General features: G+C 35.3%; 1 protein-coding gene across 17 annotated transcripts in view; it reads right to left on the reverse strand.

Moving 5' to 3' along the window:
• The window catches only part of NRXN1 (neurexin 1), a 1,209,846-nt gene that overhangs the window by 139,962 nt on the left and 1,051,455 nt on the right, over positions 1–18,429 (reverse strand). For 11 of the 17 annotated variants that reach the window (XM_018055219.1, XM_018055217.1, XM_018055213.1 and 8 more), the window contains 2 exons: positions 11,591–11,680; positions 9,893–10,212 (listed from right to left, as the gene is read on the reverse strand). In XM_018055219.1, coding sequence (XP_017910708.1) covers positions 9,893–10,212; positions 11,591–11,680 — 410 coding nt within the window. The remainder of the gene's footprint in view (positions 1–9,892; positions 10,213–11,590; positions 11,681–18,429) is intronic. The other 6 variants (XM_018055223.1, XM_018055231.1, XM_018055222.1 and 3 more) reach the window with 1 other exon arrangement.

Raw genomic sequence — 18,429 nt, forward strand, 5'->3', positions numbered from 1 at the left:
ATTTTTTTATGCAGCCTGTGGACAAAGTTGATCAAATTCAGGCCCACTTCTCTTATTTGGGATTTGAGTCATCTTGTTTGAATCTGTAGTGCTTAGAATAGGGTCTAGCACACAAAAGGAAGAAAGGAAAAAAGCAATAAATAGAGAGAAGAAAGAAGAGAGTGGAAGAATGGGAACAAGGATTCTGAGAAAGGAAAAAATGACCATGTACTTTGTGCCGGATGCTATGCTATGCTGTTTGCTCATGTAAATCAAGCTGACACTAAGAACCTATCATCACAATAAGAATGATTTTAAAGTTCCCTTTATCACTGGTTAATAACTCACTCCATATAATACTCCAACATTGAATTCAAGCAGTATCCACACTTCCTCAACCACGTGGTATTTATTTTGCGAAAAGACAGAGGTGATTCTGCTCACCCACAAGCCTCTCAGGGAAGTCTCCATGTCCCTTAACTAGGAAAATCAATCCTAAAAGAGGACAAAAGGGGTCTGCGTCACCAGGTATCCTATCAAACCTACAGACTGGAATGAAAACATTTATTTTAGAAGTTTTCCACGGAGTGTGGGTAATTTCAGATCCAGGGTAATGTCTAGCACATTGCCAACACTCAGGACATGTGAACTAATAAAAGTGTGTTACTTCAAAACACTCGCTGTTTAAAAAGAAAAAAAGACTAAAATATCTTCCACCTTCCACTTTGTTTCAGAGTTTCAGTTTGTCAGTGATACTGTTAATAATACGCTGTACATCTGTTCTGTACAAAAGCTGTGTTCTTGTTGACTTATTGTCGTTCCTGTTGTTCAGTCGCTCAGTTGTGTCCAACTCTTTTCTACCCTAAGTAATGCAGCATGCCAGGTTTCCCTGCACTTCACTGTCTCCTAGAGTTTGCTCAAACTCATGTCCATTGAGTCAGTGATGCCTGTTGATTATTGCCTTTATAATTCATGCACGGTTTCTCTACACATCCGAAAAGTAGTTGGTTCCTGTCATACAGGTCTGTATCTCTAGGTACCACACCTTTATCCTTAAGAATACAATACTTTGCAAAGTGCATTTTATAAGTTATGTACACAAAAGATATTTACTAATTCAGAATTTTAACTAAAAGTGCTGCAGACTTACAGGCAACATACATTATGGTTGAAAATATTAGGTTGGCCAAAAAGTTCATTTGGCCAACATCTTACAGAAATACTTGGATGAAGTTTTTGGCCAGTCCCACAAACAACTTAATAAAAACAAATACATACTGCTATCTTTGTTTTGATTATCAGTTACTATGCTAACTGAAAAAACTATTGGTTGACACTTGTGTTATTTGTCTGCTTGAGATGCTACGTAAAAAGAATAGCCATGATGAGAAGACAGTGTTTCGTAAGTACTATAAAAGGCAGATGAATTAGCTATATCTCCTCTTAAAGTTCAAATCACGTAATACTACATATTTTTTTGTTGTTGTTGGAGAACTTTTCAGTGATGTTGACTGATAAGAAAACTTAATATAGGCACTAAATAATGAAAATTGAAGAACTCATGTAGTACCCAAGGAAATCTATACATTCAATCCAATCCCTGTCATATTACCAATGGTATTTTTCACAGAATTGGAACAAAATTTTTTAAAATTTGTATGGGAACACAAAAGAACCTGAATGGCCAAAATAATCTTGAGAAAAAATAAATCTGATAAATCATGTGCCCTGATTTCTACAAAGCTACAGTAATCAAACCAATATGGAACTGGCACAAAAAGGGGTACATAGACCAGATGCTATAAAACTCCTACGAGAAAACTTAGGCAGAAAGCTCTTTGACATTAAATCATAGCAATACTTGTTTTGGCTCCATCTCTTAGAGTAATGGATATAGAAACAAAAATAAAGAAATGGGACCTAATTAAACTTAAAAGCTTTTGCACAGCAAACTATAAACAAAATGAGAAGATAACAGGAGAAAGCATTTGCAAATGATGTGACCAATAAGGGATTAATTTCCAAAATATAAAAACAGTGCATGCTGCTCCATAAACAAACAAACAAACAAACAACAACAACAAAAACCCAATCAAAACATGGCCGAAGATCTGAATAGACTTTTCTCCAAGGAAGACAAACAGATGGCCAACTGGCACATGAAAAGATGTTGAACATCACTAACTATTAGAGAAATGCAAATCAAAACTATAATGAGATACTACCTCACACTGGTCAAAATACCCATCATTAAAAAAATCTATAAATAGCAAATCCTGGAGAGGGTATAGAGAAGTGGGAACTCTTGTATACTGCTGGTGGGAATGTAAATTTTTGTAGTCACTATGGAAAACAGTATGGAAGTTCTTTAAAAAGCTAAAAGTATAGTACCATATGACACAGCAATTTCCTACTCTTAGCCATATATCCATAAACATGAAAACACTAATTTGAAAAGATACAGGCACCCAATGTCCACAGTGACACTATTTACAATAGCCAAGACATGGACGCAACCTAAAACGTCCATTGACAGATGAATGGCCAAAGAAGATGCAATATACATATATACAATGGAATATTACTCAGTCACGAAAAGGGAATGAAATAATGCCATCTGCAACAAAATGGGTGGACCTAGAGATTACCATCGTAAGTGATGTAAGCCAGACAGAGAGAGGCAAATATCACATGACATCACTTATATGTGGACTCTGATTTAAAAGGATTAGCTTATTTACAAAGCAGAAATAGATTTACAGATAGAAAACAAATTTATGGTTACCAAAGTGGAAATGGAGGGGGAAGGATAAACAAAAGTTTGGGATTAACAGATATAGGCAACTACATATAAAACAGACAAACAAGGACCTACTGGATAGCACAGGAAGCTATATTCAAGTATCTTGTGATAACCTATAATGGAAAAGAATCTGCAAAAGTATACTGCATATCAATTCTACTTCCATAAGATATTATTAGAGAGATTTAAATTTAATCTTGATATCAGCTTATTAAACTAAACCTACTGTTTTATATATATTATCAAAGAAAGAAGCATTGCTAACATATATGCATGCATACACAATTTTCTTATTCCAGATGACTTGCCTCCTCCCCTTCCTTAACACAATAATTATTACATGTAAAAGAGGAATAAGTCAACAGGTATAACATAAACATACCTATGTACTTGAAAGTCAGATTATTATGGTACCAAAAATTCATAGCATTGACTAAAATAAACACAAGAAGATAAGGTTATTTTATTGCTTTACTTTACATTTCACTCATTTCTTAATAAAAGGAGAAGGCAATGGCACCCCACTCCAGTATTCTTGCCTGGAAAATCCCAAGGATGGAGGAACCTGGTAGGCTACAGTCCATGGGGTCGCAAAGAGTTGGACACAATTGAGAGACTTCACACCTGACACCTGACTTAATAAAAAGTAATTCCTTTGGCCTCAACTGAGACTTGAAATCTCACCAGTCTTTTCTGAGAAAATGCTCACTGAATTTACTGTCACATATTCATTAGATACAGGGTCTTAAATCGTTCCATTTCTCCCAAATGGTATCAAAATAAGTTATATCAAGAACCATAAACCCAATTTAGTCTAACGCACAGCTGGAAGTACTTGATGTTTTTCATATCCATGTTGAAAAAAGTATAGCATGAATTTTTAAGCTCCTTAATCAAGACATGTTATTGAGGACAATTACAGAAGTCATATTTTCAATATTCAGCACCATACTATGAATGAGTTTCTGTCTGAGAACAGCTGGGAAACAGGTATAGGAAATTTCTGTGCTGCTCAGTCAATAGTAATTTCTGTTGGTAGTGGTGGTGGTTGGTGGTTGAGTGAAACAGTGCCGGCTATGGGGATCAGTGGACAGTTCACTTTGCAGTATATTTAGTGCTCACGGTCCCCTCCCACTAAATGCTAGTGACAACTCTCCCCCTGAATCACTTCCTGCCTCCCACTGCTTTTCAACATACTTGTAGGGGAATGGTGCTGCCTCCCTGTGGAAAACACATTCAACAGAGAATTCAGCTCAGTATACGTGCGTGCGTGTGTGCGTGCTAAGTGGCTTCAGTCGTGTTCGACTCTTTGCGACCTATGGACCCTAGCCCACCAGGCTCCTCTATCCTTGGGATTTTCCAGGCAAGAATATTGGAGTGGGTTGCCATGCCCTTCTCCGGGGAATCTTCTGGATCCAGGGATTTAACCAGCATCTCTTACATCTTTTGCATTGGCAGGCGGGTTCTTTACCTCTGGTGCCACTTGGGAAGCCCCTTCAGCTCAGTATGTGCTCAGTATATGCAATTGACGCTTTGATTCAGAAACAGCGATTCAGAGCTATGGTTTTCCAGGGTGAAGAAAATATTTTAAAGGTAAGAAAGATGCTTTAATTCATGCAGTGTACTTAAGGAAAGCTTTTCAAACATAATTATTATTTGTATAATGGTTTCGTGTGTCAGGCATTATTTTTTACTTCTCTTCATTTTAGGGTGAACCATAATGAAAAAATTTTGGGGGGGACAATGAAAAATTGTCAAATAGCAGTGACTGTATATAGTTCTCATACGATAGTGACTATTTAATCCTCACAATAAGTTTATGACACCATCATCCCCATTTTATAGATGGGAAGCAGAGATACTGAGAGGCTAACTTGCCTAAGGAACGCAGCCAGTATATGGGGAAAGCAAGACTGAGGTTTAAGTAAGCATTCAGGCTTCTGGAGCCATTGCCCTTGACCCCTGCACAATACTAACCCTTAACAGCCTTGTCAGTGCTGCCTCTTCAAGTTGTCAGCTCGCAGAAGGTAGAGGCAGACTGGGAGAATTGGGGAGAGTAAGAAGGATGGAAGCAGGTAGGTGAACAGTGGAAAGGGCTTTGCAGGCAGAGCAGAGAGAGGTGTGAAATAGCATGACCTCTGGAGGTTTCTATTAGTAGTTCAACAGATCAGAGGAAATGGGTGTGGAGAAGAGTAGAGATAAAACTTTCCAGTGAGGCAGATAGGAAGCTAGCTGTGAAGGATGGACCCTGATGATCATTCGGGAATTTGCTCTTTATCTTACATACTTGGATGTATTAAGGCTCATATCTGCATTTTCAAAAACAGAAGCCCGATCCCTACCTAGGTACAGATCGCATTGAACTAGTTAAGAATATGTGAAGGCAGGAAGTGATGAGATTCCGAACAGAGGCCAGGCTCAAGGGCAGAGGACCAGCTCACCTCAACATACTCTGAAAAGAAGCTGGCTGCATAGCCTTGAGGAAGGTATTTAGTTTCTTTGGGCCTCAAATTTCTCAATAAACTCTTTAAAATATATACACCCTAGAACTTTTGTTTACTAGTAATGAGGGGAAAAACACCTTCTAAATAGCAGTGCTTATTTGCATTTAAAATTACAATGAATTATACTTTTCTTAGTCGGCACCATTAGTTTCAGAAGAACGTGCCTTGTATACATTTTCAAATCTACACCCAAGTGTTTTTCTTTTCACTATGCACTAAAATTTGCAGTTAAAATGTACATTAATTTAAGTAAATTCAGCAGAATGATTAGACTAGGGAAAATAAAATTAATTATTCATGTCACCAATATTTTAAAATGCAGAGTGGTTGTCAGGAACACACATAATTATAAGTAATGCAGTTATTTCTTAATAATGAAGCCACAGCTAAGGTTAATTAATATTTTTAATAAAAAATAAAATTTTGCTCTTTGAAGTTACAAAATGTTTTTTGTTAGCTTTAGATATTTTTCATGGAAATATGTGTGCACTCTGCTTACATTTTTCAAATAAATAGCATTAATTTTTTATGAGTATCTCCAAAGCTGCCAGGAAGCAATAGCAGTGTCCAACACATTCAAACACTTTTTTTTGTTTGTACACTAATTGGGATTTTTTTGGGAACATTCTACAGGAATCAAATACCAATGAGTTCAGTAGGAAGTGAATACACATGTCCTGACAACCTTCCAATGGTTTAAAATCCTCAATAGTACCTTTTCTTGAGTAGGTTTGCTACCTCTACTCTGAATAAAGTCTAACTGGAACCACTAAATTGTTTCAGTACATTTCATTCACACTTACTGATCCTACCCCAGTCTACAATTTAATTTCTTTCTAAGAGTTGCAAACTATAGTCCCTCCAGTCAAAACCCAGAATCTCTCAAAGCCTTATTTCTCTCCTTTTTTAAGGTTTTTGAAATGAGATGAAAAGCAGATGAAAAACATTATGGATTCTTGAAATCAGGTAAGGAGACCAGAGTCAGTTTCTACTCCGAGTGTAAAAGACAGGGCCTCTCTATTTATTATTCTTGAGAAGAACGATTTTCTAGCAAAGATAGATTTTAAATATGTTGTCAAAGTAGAGCATAATACAATTTGTGGACCAAACTGGGATGTTTTTGAGAGTCAAAAAAGGATTCTATTAATAATTACATTGATATACCACCGGGTACATGGGGCTTCCCTGCTGGCTCAGTGGTAGAGAATTCACCTGCCAAGCAGGAGACATGGGTTCGATCCCTGATCAGGAAGATTCCTGGTGAAGGAAATGGCAACGCACTCCAGTATTCTTGCCTGGGAAATTCCATGGACAGAGGAGCCTGGTGGGCTACAATCCATGGGGTCACAAACGAGTAAGAAATGACTTGGTGACTAAACAAGAACAACACAGTTCAAGAGATTCCTAAACCCACTTATTTTAGAGAGATAGCAAGCAAGGCCAGAGTGCAGCGAGGTTAACTATCTTGTCCAAGATACTCACAAAGATAGGAGGTTGTATTGAAACTAGAAACCTGTTGCTGTGATCTTTCTATTATACCATACCTTCTCTAACCAAAAGGCAATACCATGGATCCGTACTGTCTACAGTATGTAAATAACTTTTAAAATATTCTTAATGGAAAGATCACAATATTGCAAAATGTGATACAAAGCATAGACCAAAAGAAATGTCAAAATCTTGATCTCAAAATAAGCAATTTTCTTTCTTTACAAACTGGCAACCAAAGGGAATGAATATTGTCCTTTGCATGTTAACTTGCTTTAACTCATTTACATAAAGCTATATATACATCAAGGGCTTGGCTGGTGGCTCAAGACGGTAAAGATTCCACCTATAATGCAGGAGACCCAGGTTTGATCCCTGGATCTGGAAGGTTCCCTAGAGAAGAGAATGACTACCCATACTCCAGTATTCTTGCCTGGCTAATTCTATGGACAGCGGAGCCTGGAGGGCTACAGTCCATGAAGTTGCAAAGAGTTGGACATGACTGAGCAACTAACACTTTTTTCACATATACATCATAGATTGCCATATTATTCAGAAGAGCAGGGAACACTTAGCCATCAAAGATCTTGTGTGACACTTTTGCCTCCAAACCCAAGAAGGAAGCTCTCAGCATCCTGAAGAACTTTATACTGTCAAGAGTTTGCAAATATCCACTTTCTGAGATTATCCTTATAGAAAGTTTCTCTTTGTTAGGATGAGTGGGTCTTATGGAAACATTTAGATACTAAATATCATAAGCAAAATAACTTTTTGTGAATTTTATATAATCCATATTAAAAGTACTACTAATATTGTTATAGCCATATTTTTAAAAATTATTTAATCAGAAGGGTTGGTAAATGCATCCATTACTTCATGACATAGATCGTGTCTTTCTAAAGTAAATATCAATCTTAAAATTGATCACCATCAAGAGAAGAAAAACTTTTTTTTTCTTTTCAAAGCATATTTACTTTTAAATAGGAATGTAAATAGAATCTTATGGGATGACATTTTGTGAATTCTCTTTTATATTCTTTGACTCTGTGAAAACTGAAAAATACATTCCTCCCCACTACTTGCCCTGCAGAATGGCTGCAAAAACCTCATCTCATCTATCTGAAATGAATCCAATTCTGCTTCACCAAAAATCTGTTTCTATAGTTCTAAAACATGCAATCACCCTAAGGTACATAGCCATTGTAACTTAAGTGGCTCTGTGCTATCACTGAGGAAAATACACGTTGATTGAGAAAACAGTCCAGTATGGCTTTTGAAAACTAAATGACCCTCCCTGGCATACAACTGAGTAAGACAGTTGATAAAAGCAGGCAGTTATGGCCACTACGGAAGGAAGATGCCTCATCCAACCTGCAAAAATGGGTCAAAGGTTATAGTCTTAGACTGAGCATTACAAATCATTTTCCTATTGAATCTTCCAAGACTGATAATTCTAGCAAACACTTAAATTCTGTATATATCAATAATTTCTTTGTAGTTGGAGGACAGTTAAAAGTCAATTGTGAAGTAAAGAAAATTCACAACAAATTAGCCTGCTATTCAAAAATAAGCAATTTGATTTCTTCCCCAGTAGTCTCTCTTTCACACATTCACATCTTATTACCTGTAATCACAAACATACCCTTATGAGAGAATTTTAAAAGCTTTCAGTACAACTTTAACACATTGTTGCCACAATTGAATATTTGCAGGATATTATTCCAAATTATTTAATTGCAATTATTGGTGTGTTGAAATCTGAAGATTTAAAATATCTATTTTTAATGAACCTAGTAATCTTTTATTTAAGTCAATACCTCCTCAAATGAACCAAGTAATCACTAATTGATTAGATCATTTACTTCCAGAAACCATTGCTATCTTTAAACATGTTATAGCTTATAAAAAAAAAAGAGTCTTTTCATTGGCAATTAATGGGCAGTTAACTATTTTCCTTTTACATTACTTAATATTATAAAACACAAATTTTAATTTCTTCATTTCTAGATGTTTAAATTATAAATGAAATAGCTATTTTACACATATTTTCTTAATAAACATAATTTCTTACTACATAGCAAGTACTAATAGATAAAGCATATTAAAATGAGGCTGATACTTCCTTATTGGGGGATATATCTGGTTTACCTAAGAACTTAAGGAGCTGCAATTTCATTAATGATGAAGTAAGACTTCTGAGGAAAAAAATCTGGTTAATTAAAATTTTATTCACAAGAATATTTCCAATGCTAAATGTCCTAGAATATCCTCTTCCGAATTATTTAAAGGAAAGAGTTTCTCATTGCTCTGTGTTTTGCTTTCCTATATCAGATTTGCCTTAATAACCTGCTTATTGTTAAATAAGCCATACACAATAAAAACAACCACAAATCATTAATGAAGTAACATCTTAATTGAATTGTACACTTCTTGTACAGTGTGACATTTAAAACATTTTTTTCCCCAAAAATTTACACATAAGATTGAAAAATAAGCTCAGTGAATATTTTGGGTGAGGGCAGTTAGCCACATAATGTACAAAATTTGTTGGCCCAAGACAGTTATTAAATACCATATTTTAGGTCTTTGTACTCAGATAAACTAATAGTGCATTTTTTTTATCAACAGTAGAAGAGTAGACTTATCATTCAGACAAGACCTACATGCCTTCCAATTCAAAATTTTCAGACTTCAAAATACAAGTGCTGTAGGTAATTTCTTTTATAAGATTTTCAAAATTTGCTTTTATTTAATTTTGATGAAGTTTTGAGCTTGAACAAGGTCTTTCAGATACTTCATTAATTTACCTGTTCATTTAACTTAAAAAGTGAAAACCATGTATAATACTCAGACAATCCCCTTAGCCAGGTCTAGGCCAAGGTTACTGGATCAAGACCATCAGCCTAGCCACACACACACCAATACAAAGTTTATCAAAATTCATAAGCCACAAGCCAACATTTCATCTTCAAATTGAATCCATTATATTAAGCAAGTCTCAAAAAAGCCATAATGATTGAGATCAGAAGTAATCCCATTCTAGAAAAGACACACATGCAGAAAAGTCCACTTTCATAGTCACAGATTCAAAATGAAGAAATGAAATCCAGGTACTCACCTGGCTAACGGGTTCTTTGGTAGGGGGCTTTCCTCTTCTGGCTGTGCTAGTAGCCAGGGTCGTGGTGGTCTCCATAATTGACGTGGACATCTCTGACTGCATGGCAGTGGCTGTCGACTCAGTTGTCATAGAGGAAGGCACTTCACCAACCAGTCTCACATTTCCCACTATGGCGATGTTGGCATCATTTTCGGCTGCCATATTCAGAACTTTCAAGCCATTGTAGTAAAGCCCAGAGAGCTGGCCCTGGAAGGGCTGGCCCTGCTCTTTCCCGCCAATTATTATGGTTGCTTGGCTATTGAAGATTGTGAGCTGACGCCCTGTAAAAATAATATTACATACATGCAAAAATGTTGATTGTGAACTCTACATTCTATAAAGGATGATAAAACAGATCTTTCATGGGGTGGATAATGAGAGCAATAAACTATAAGAGAGGCATTTGACTCATAATTCATTGCTTATAAATGAGGTGTCCATGAAATGCATAATCACTGGCAAATACTTATAAATTCTCAACTTATTGTAAATGTAGTGCCTTTGCTAAAAGACCAATCAAAGATATATATTATAAATCAATTTTCAAGTGGATCACTTTCTCTTTTACCTCAAGATCTCAAATCTAAATTGATAAATTAAAAATATGTAAGATAGCCAACATTTCAAGTATTTGTCATTCTAAAATTACAACTGGCAGAAACTAGTCTATAGCAGCTGAAATCTAATTTAAATTTATGGTAAAAATTTCATAATTCACATAATGGTCACAGGTATCCATATGCTATTCTTTAGAAATGTTTAGTTTTTTGAATGCAATAGTCCATTGTTATTTGAATTATTCTACTTTTCTGGCAAATACACTGAAAAGAAACACATGGTTTACACTGAGTGTGTCAGAGACAAAACAAAGAAACAAAAAATCCAAAAAGATTTTTCTGATTGGCTTTCAGCAAGTCTATTAAAACAAAACAAATGAAAAAAACACATAGCTTCAGATGTAAAAAGCGGCTTCAGGAATGATACACAAACCGATGGAGAAATTATGGCACATTTCCATTAAACAGCAATCCTCAGCAACAGTACCAAAATCATCAAATTGAGTATCCAGTTTTAGCAGATTGCTCTCTGTTCATAAAAAGCATGCACACAACTTTAAGTTCAGTTTTAATTAGGGCTTGTTCCCAAATGCTCTTAGAAGGTTGCAAACGTTAAAGGGACTTCATTTTGACTGGCAATCCATATTGCCCACTATTTAAGATGCCTAGAGTTTAAACCAAGAGTTTTTTTTTGTTTGTTTGTTTGTTTTTCAGGACCATAATAAATATATCAGAACTACATATATTTTAGTTAATAATTTAGAGGCTGGAACATGTAATATAATCTACGAATGATTTATCATTTTGGGTTAATGCTTGCTGTGAGTACCTTCATAGATTGAGTTAGTGGATTATATTTAACAGTCCCTTTAACCTTAAGTTAACAGGGTAAGATTATTAAACAGCTGGTACGTCTAAAAATGTATAGAAAGTATTATACAAGGAATGCAAATATTACTATCTACATTTTACTGTTTTAAATCTGTTTTTAATTTAGTTTTACGGAAAATTTATTTTTTATGTTTATTAGTGTTACAATGAAGTACTACTTGGTTATGTTCAAATTATTTTTTTATTTGAAGTTTTAATCAATGTTTTTTACCTTTGTCGAGTAGCCATTCATCAACTACTCGACCAAGTCGATATGGAATTCGCTGTCTAGCAATCGCCAGGCGCTCGTTATCATTGTTTCCTTTAAAGTTTAAAGAGACATTTCATTGGTTAAAATCTGTAAGGTCAAAGGTTAAAAGTTAATACTTAAAGCTTGAGCTATACAGTTGCCACATGATTTTTTGAAATTTGGAATTTTAAAAAGTTCTACCTAGAACATTTCATGTTTCAGACTTGTCATTCATTCATTTATTTTATTTTAGCAAACAAAATTATTCCTATGTTAATTGAAAATTAGAAATCTGCATTTGAGCTAGGTTATTAAAACTTATGTTATAGACAGACCCGAACAACCAATTTAAACAGCAGATAATAGCTTTGCAAAAAAAATGACCGTTGATCTCAGGGTTTTGTCTTTTTGATGTTTCTTATTAACTAGTTAAACATGTTCAGGTGAAACAGGTTTAAGTTTTCAAAATACATTCAATCTCTTATTCCAGATTAGTAATTTATGAACACCAAACTTAATACCATCTTTGGCACACTGAAGCATCTAAAATAGGCCTAGCATACTTTATGTCCTATTCAGAAAAGAGAAATTCTTATTCATCTCATTTAAGGAAACCACAAAGTCCGAATAGTTCTTATATATTCCACAGAAATCGGTTTATCAACCACTTGGACATCATAAGGGAATACATCTTGCATCATCCAAATATGTTATAATAGGAAAAGGCTTTGACAAAAGTGACTTTATTTGAGTGTCCTTATTTAAAGGATAAAGTGTATTTATTTAAAGCTTGACATGCTGAGGCGTATAACATTTGAAAAAAATTATATACTCAAATATTTGCTTTTTATTAAACTATTCTAAAAAAGGCATGATAGCTTCAGGAACAAACACAAGCCACAAGAGTGGTTCTGTATTCATAGCTCTAAACTATGTAGGAGCCTTGATACTTTGAACAAAAAATTAATCTAATAAAAACATAGTTTAAAATGACCTTGAATAATGCTTGCAAATAGGTGACTGTTTTCTTGATCTATAAAGCACTTAGGAAGAATCTAGGCTTCCATCTCAGCACTCAATTGTGTATATTGCCAGAAGTTTCTCTATTTTAAGGAATTTTAGTAATAGCTCAGATGGGAACTCAGAGGTGAAAGAAATGATGAATGGTAGTACTGCCCATAGGAAAAGACTAGAGCATTTTACTGGGGAAGATAAAACATATAAATTTTCTTACATTTAGACTAATTAATGTGTTTTCTTGGGCTGGTCTTATTATATACTATACTTACCGAAAGAAAAACCCACCATGATATTGGTCACGTACTTTTAGAGAAAGAGAAAAGAACTGTCATTTAAACTCTATCAATTTGTCTTCTGAAGTTTGATATGACTGAAAATATTTCATACATTAGAATTTAACTGAAAAGTACAAATATCAAAATGGAATCAAATATACAGTTTAACAAAAACACATATGTATTTCTCTGTATTATGAAGTTACTAAAATGTTAGAATATTTTTTTCCTATGGGAACATATATTGGTACATTGATAATTTTCTAGAAAGGATAATATAGCCTAAATTACAAGTATATCTTCATTTTCAAAAAGTGTGTTCAATTTACATTCTCTTTTGTATGCCTATATATATATATATTTGGGAAAATATACTAAAATTTAATATTGGTTGTCTTATGGCAGCATGTTTACTGATGAATGTGTTTTTGACTTATATATGATTTATGTAATGAACATGATTATGTACATAATTTGATAAACTATTTTCAAAAATACATAATCTTTGCTCTATGGATTTCTTTGTTGACCAACATGCATACCAATTTACACTGGTATAATTCTCCTGACAACTTTATAATTATGTAGATCTTTGTCCAAGTTTTCATGCTAGAGTGTTCCTATCATCAGAAATGAGTTAATATTCCCTCAGACACCACCCAAGTCCAGACTACAAATCACCTCTTGCCAGTTACTACTACAATATATTAATAGATCTCTCTGGATCCTCTCTGCAATCAGTCCCACCCATCTCCACATTGTCAGCTATTACCCAATCATGCTGCTTGTCATTGTAACCTGCCTGTTGCCTTTAGGATAAAATATCAACCAACATGATGAGGTTTATGACAACTTTCATGATCTGGTCTCTTCCTACCTCCCCTACCTCATCTCAGAGTGGTCACTGCCTTGCTCTCCTCTTTCCATATCCTCATGGAAACTGAGACTTCTTTCAATTCTTCTATAGCCCTCCTTTCACCTCTGGGCTTCTTCACTTGTACTCTCCTCTAGTTGACTTTCCCTCACTCCCATCTCGTTCTCATCTTTCCTTAGCCAAACATGACTCATTAAGGGAGTCTTCTTGGCAGGAACATTAGTTCTCAGGAGGTCTTCACTGACGTTCTCAAGTTAAATTAGGACACCTGAATAAATACCTTCCCTGCACTTGGTATGTGCCCTATAGAAACGAGAGCTAACCTTGTAATTGCACATTCAATAAATGTTTTCTCTCTGAACTCTGAAATTCCATGAGGTCAGGTATTATTTGTAGCGCTTACTGTTGTGTTTTCAGTATGTGCACAATACCTATCATATGAACTCTGAAGCAATATTTGTAGAATGAAGTAATAAAGGAAATCTTGTTTTAAATTCAGATAGCTTCTGTGGCACCATTATCTCATCTTCACAGGCTAACAACGTCCACAAGAAAGCAAACACTTGTGCCCAGAGGATAGACTGCATGTAGCTAAGTTTCTCTTTGTACTTTTCAAAGGAAACATTTCAATTATAATTTTAGGTCTTGAATGATTTGAACAATCCATTTAGTCAATCAGTTCATTATTTTTTAATAATAACTGCCCTGTACCACAAAGTAGATAATAGTTATCATTAGTAGGGAAAGTAGAGAGAAACCCTCCCAGGTGGCTCAGTGGTAAAGAATCCACCTGCTAATGCAGGAGATACAGGAGATGTGGGCTTGATCCCTGGGTCGGGAAGATCACCTAGAGGAAAGGGCAACCCAGTCCAGGATTCTTGCTTGGAAAATCCCATGGACAGATGAGCCTGGCCAGGTTACAGTACATAGTATTGCAAAGAGTTGGACATGACTGAGCACACACACACACACACACACACACACACACACACACACACACACACTCCAAGTAGAGAGAAAAGTCTTACGTAATACAGATGGAGGAAATAGATGGCTTTCCAGTGATACTGAAAAGAGTGCATAAAAACAAGAATACATACATACACATGCATACAAACATACAGTTTGCCCTCATACCTTTAACTGGCACCCACAGAACAATTAACATGATTGCTGTAGCACAATTTAAATCAGCAATAGCTTTTGAAGATTCTTGATGAGACTCAGCTTAAAAACCAAACAAACAAAACACCACTGAAAACCCATTGAATAGCAAAGAGGGGATCTATCAAGAAGAAAAAATTAGAGTAGGCAGCAGAGATAGGTATAAAATGACACGATAATATTTAAGAAAGATAGCCATACAAATGGGGTCATATAATCCTATAACCCCCACATTTCAGATGCCTTCTAGTTGATAATAATTTTTAAATTGGAATATTTGATTTTGAAATCCAGTTTATTGCTGTTCAGTCACTAAGTCATGTCTGACTCTTTGCAGCCCCACAGACTGCAGCACACCAGGCTTCCTTATCCTTCACTGTCTCCCAGAGTTTGCTCAAACTCATGTTCACTCAATTGGTGACGTCATCCAACCATCTCATACTGTCATCCCCTTCTCCTTCTGCCTTCCAAGGACAGACTATTCCTGGTGTAATGGTTAGGAAATTAGATGGTGCTTACTTCATTATATGTTGACTTTATTCTCTAAATTCTTTGTTCTTCTACTAGAATAAAAAATTAATGTCTTTTCTTCAAAAAAATATATGAATACATTCAGTTCAGTTGTTCAATCATGTCCAATTCTTTGTGACCCCATGGACTGCAGCCTGCCAGGCTTCCCTGTCCATCACCAACTCCCAGAGCTTGCTCAAACACATGTCTAATACATTATCGACAAAAACACATCTAATTATAGTAGAGTGACAATATCCTTCTAACAGATGATTCCCAAACTCCTTCTAGTAGTGGGTAAGAAATAGCTCAGATTCCTTAAGTTTGCCAGGAATAAGCCCACATTTTGTGTCTATCTCATGATTTTCATTAACAAGCGGAACATTAAAAGTTATAAATTTGGTATATTATTCTAAGACACTGGGCTTCTCAGGTGGCGTTAGTGGTAAAGAACCTGCCTGCCAATGCAGGTAAGATGTTAAGAGACCTAGGTTTGATCCCTGGGTTGGGAAGATGCCCTGGAGAAGGAAATGGCAACCCATTCCAGTATTCTTGACTGGAGAATCTCATGGACAGAGGAGCCTAGTGGGCTGCAGTCCATAGGGACACACAGAGTTGGACTGAAGCAACTTAGCAGCAGCATTCTAAGATATTGCCCTAAATTCATTTCATTCCTTTACAAATTTATGGTGCTATATTATTTGCAACATATCCAGTAACTGTGTGATTATGTTAATTTTATTTAATCTTGTCCACATTTTGGTATACTTCTAAATTTTACATACAATATAAAGGACATAAAAACAACCCATTTGATCAGGAAAGGTCAAAGATAAATATCATTTCTGATGACCTTTTCTTTTCTTTGGAAAGTGTTGAGATTTGATACCAAGTGTGTTGGGATGTAGAAATATTACATGGGCTTTCTGTGGATGGTCAGAGGTTGCAGGTTTATACTGATAGAGATATTTTTAAAAAAGAAAATGTATCTGAAAATCCAAATCAAATCAAACGTGAGAAGCTATTTTCATCTTCAAGTATCCTAAATCCAAGGTGAGAATAAAGCAGTAATGACCCACTTATATAAGACTTTCTCATTTTGGAATAATAAAAACGGTCCAAGTAGAGTTTCAACTTTATCAAAAGCATGCAAATCAACTACAGCAATCTATCAAGCAGATAAATTAGGTTTATAGAACCAGAACTTCTCATTGCATAAAGGATAATAATTTAGTCACATACTTCCTTTACTCTAATAAAAGTGGAATGAGGTTTTCCTTTTGATTTATTTGTTTTTATTCTTCAGTTAATTTTATATGGGTGAAAATTGGTACCTCCACTGAAAATGTCACCAGTAACATGTATGTCTCTGTTAAAGTAATTTTTAAGCAATAAAAGAGTATGTAAATTTTGGTTTATTTTTCTTTAAGTTGGAGGATTTGGTAATTTTTAATTAATAAATTAAAAAATGGAAATATCATTGATTTCTAACATTATATCAGTTTTAGAATTCAGTATTTTCGACAGGAAGCAGGCCCCATGTGGGTTTTCCCTGGTGGCTCAGTTGTAAAAACTCTGCCTGCCAATGCAGGAGACACAGATTTGATCCCCAGGTGGGGAAGATCCCCTGGAGAAGGAAATGGTAAACCACTCCAGTATTTTCCCAGGTTTTCCTGGGAAAACCAATGGATAGAGGAGCCTACTGGGCTACAGTCCATGGGGTGGCAAAAGAGTCGGTCACAGATCAGTGACTGAACAACAAGTCTTCATGTAGTAGCACTACCACCAATTGATAGGTTCTACCTCAAATCCGTGTGGCCATTTAGGTTTATGGTACTATGACTCAGTGGTAAAGAACTTGCCTGTCAATGCAGGAGATGTGGGTTCAATCCCTGTGTTGGGAAGACTCCCTGGAGAAGAAAATGGCAACCCACTCCAGCATTCTCACCTGGAGAATCCCATGGACAGGGGAGCCTGGTGGACTATGGTCCACAGGGTTGCAAAACAGTCAGACATGACTTAGAGACTGAAAAACAACAAGCTATGTATAATGGGGCATTTCAAACAAGTTCCACAGGTAAAGAATAGAAAGGAAAATCTGATCATTCAGACTTAAGAGTGTAGCATCCTCAATTTGGATTGAATTGTGGATAGTTTTACTTTCCCATCTAACCAATAATATTTGGTCACAGTATAGTGTATTTATTTATTTATTTTTTATAAATCAGCAGATGTCAAGGAAACAAGAGTAATTTCAAAGAATCGAGGTAAGCAGCAGCAAGGAGTAATAAAACTCAAATCCTTGACTTGGAGTTAAATTTCATGGTGGGACTCAGAAAACAAAGAGAATAAAATTGTAATCATATTTTTATGACTATTGGTGAGGAGAGAAAAGCTATATGAACTTTGCTAACATGTTTTTCTACTCTTATTTTCATAGATCTCCCCTGATGTGTAATTTCTCCTTGGAAATAAAAGTGGCAGTTTTTGATATGACATAGTAATATACATGGAAAACAATAAGGAAAAGCAACACTATGAACCCAACATTTGTTCAAAATAATAAGAAAGTGAAAACAAAGATACTTGCTTCTTTTGAAGGCTTCTTAATTCCTGCTCTTTTAAACACCAGGAAAGGAAACACAAAAGGGTTCCTAAAAGCTATATATATTCCAGAGAAGCTTAGGAGTCAACTTTTAGATAATTGAGAACATGGGATTTGGATATGCCTAGACCCACAAAACAAAGTAAAAGTTTAACATAACTTTGAAAAATTACTCAGGTGTTAAAAGCAGAATTATCATATAATTTCTAACTAAATGCTGTACTAGTAGTTATACAAATCATACAATATAGTAGTACCTAATTTAGCTAGTAATATTCCAAATAAGTAGATTTTGAACATAATTGACACTCCTGAAGGGACAAAGTTGTTAAAAAAAATGTAGATGTTCTAATGAAAATATTTGTCCTGCGTA

Source organism: Capra hircus, chromosome 11 (genome assembly GCF_001704415.2).
Source record: "Capra hircus breed San Clemente chromosome 11, ASM170441v1, whole genome shotgun sequence".
Taxonomy (NCBI): domain Eukaryota; kingdom Metazoa; phylum Chordata; class Mammalia; order Artiodactyla; family Bovidae; genus Capra; species Capra hircus.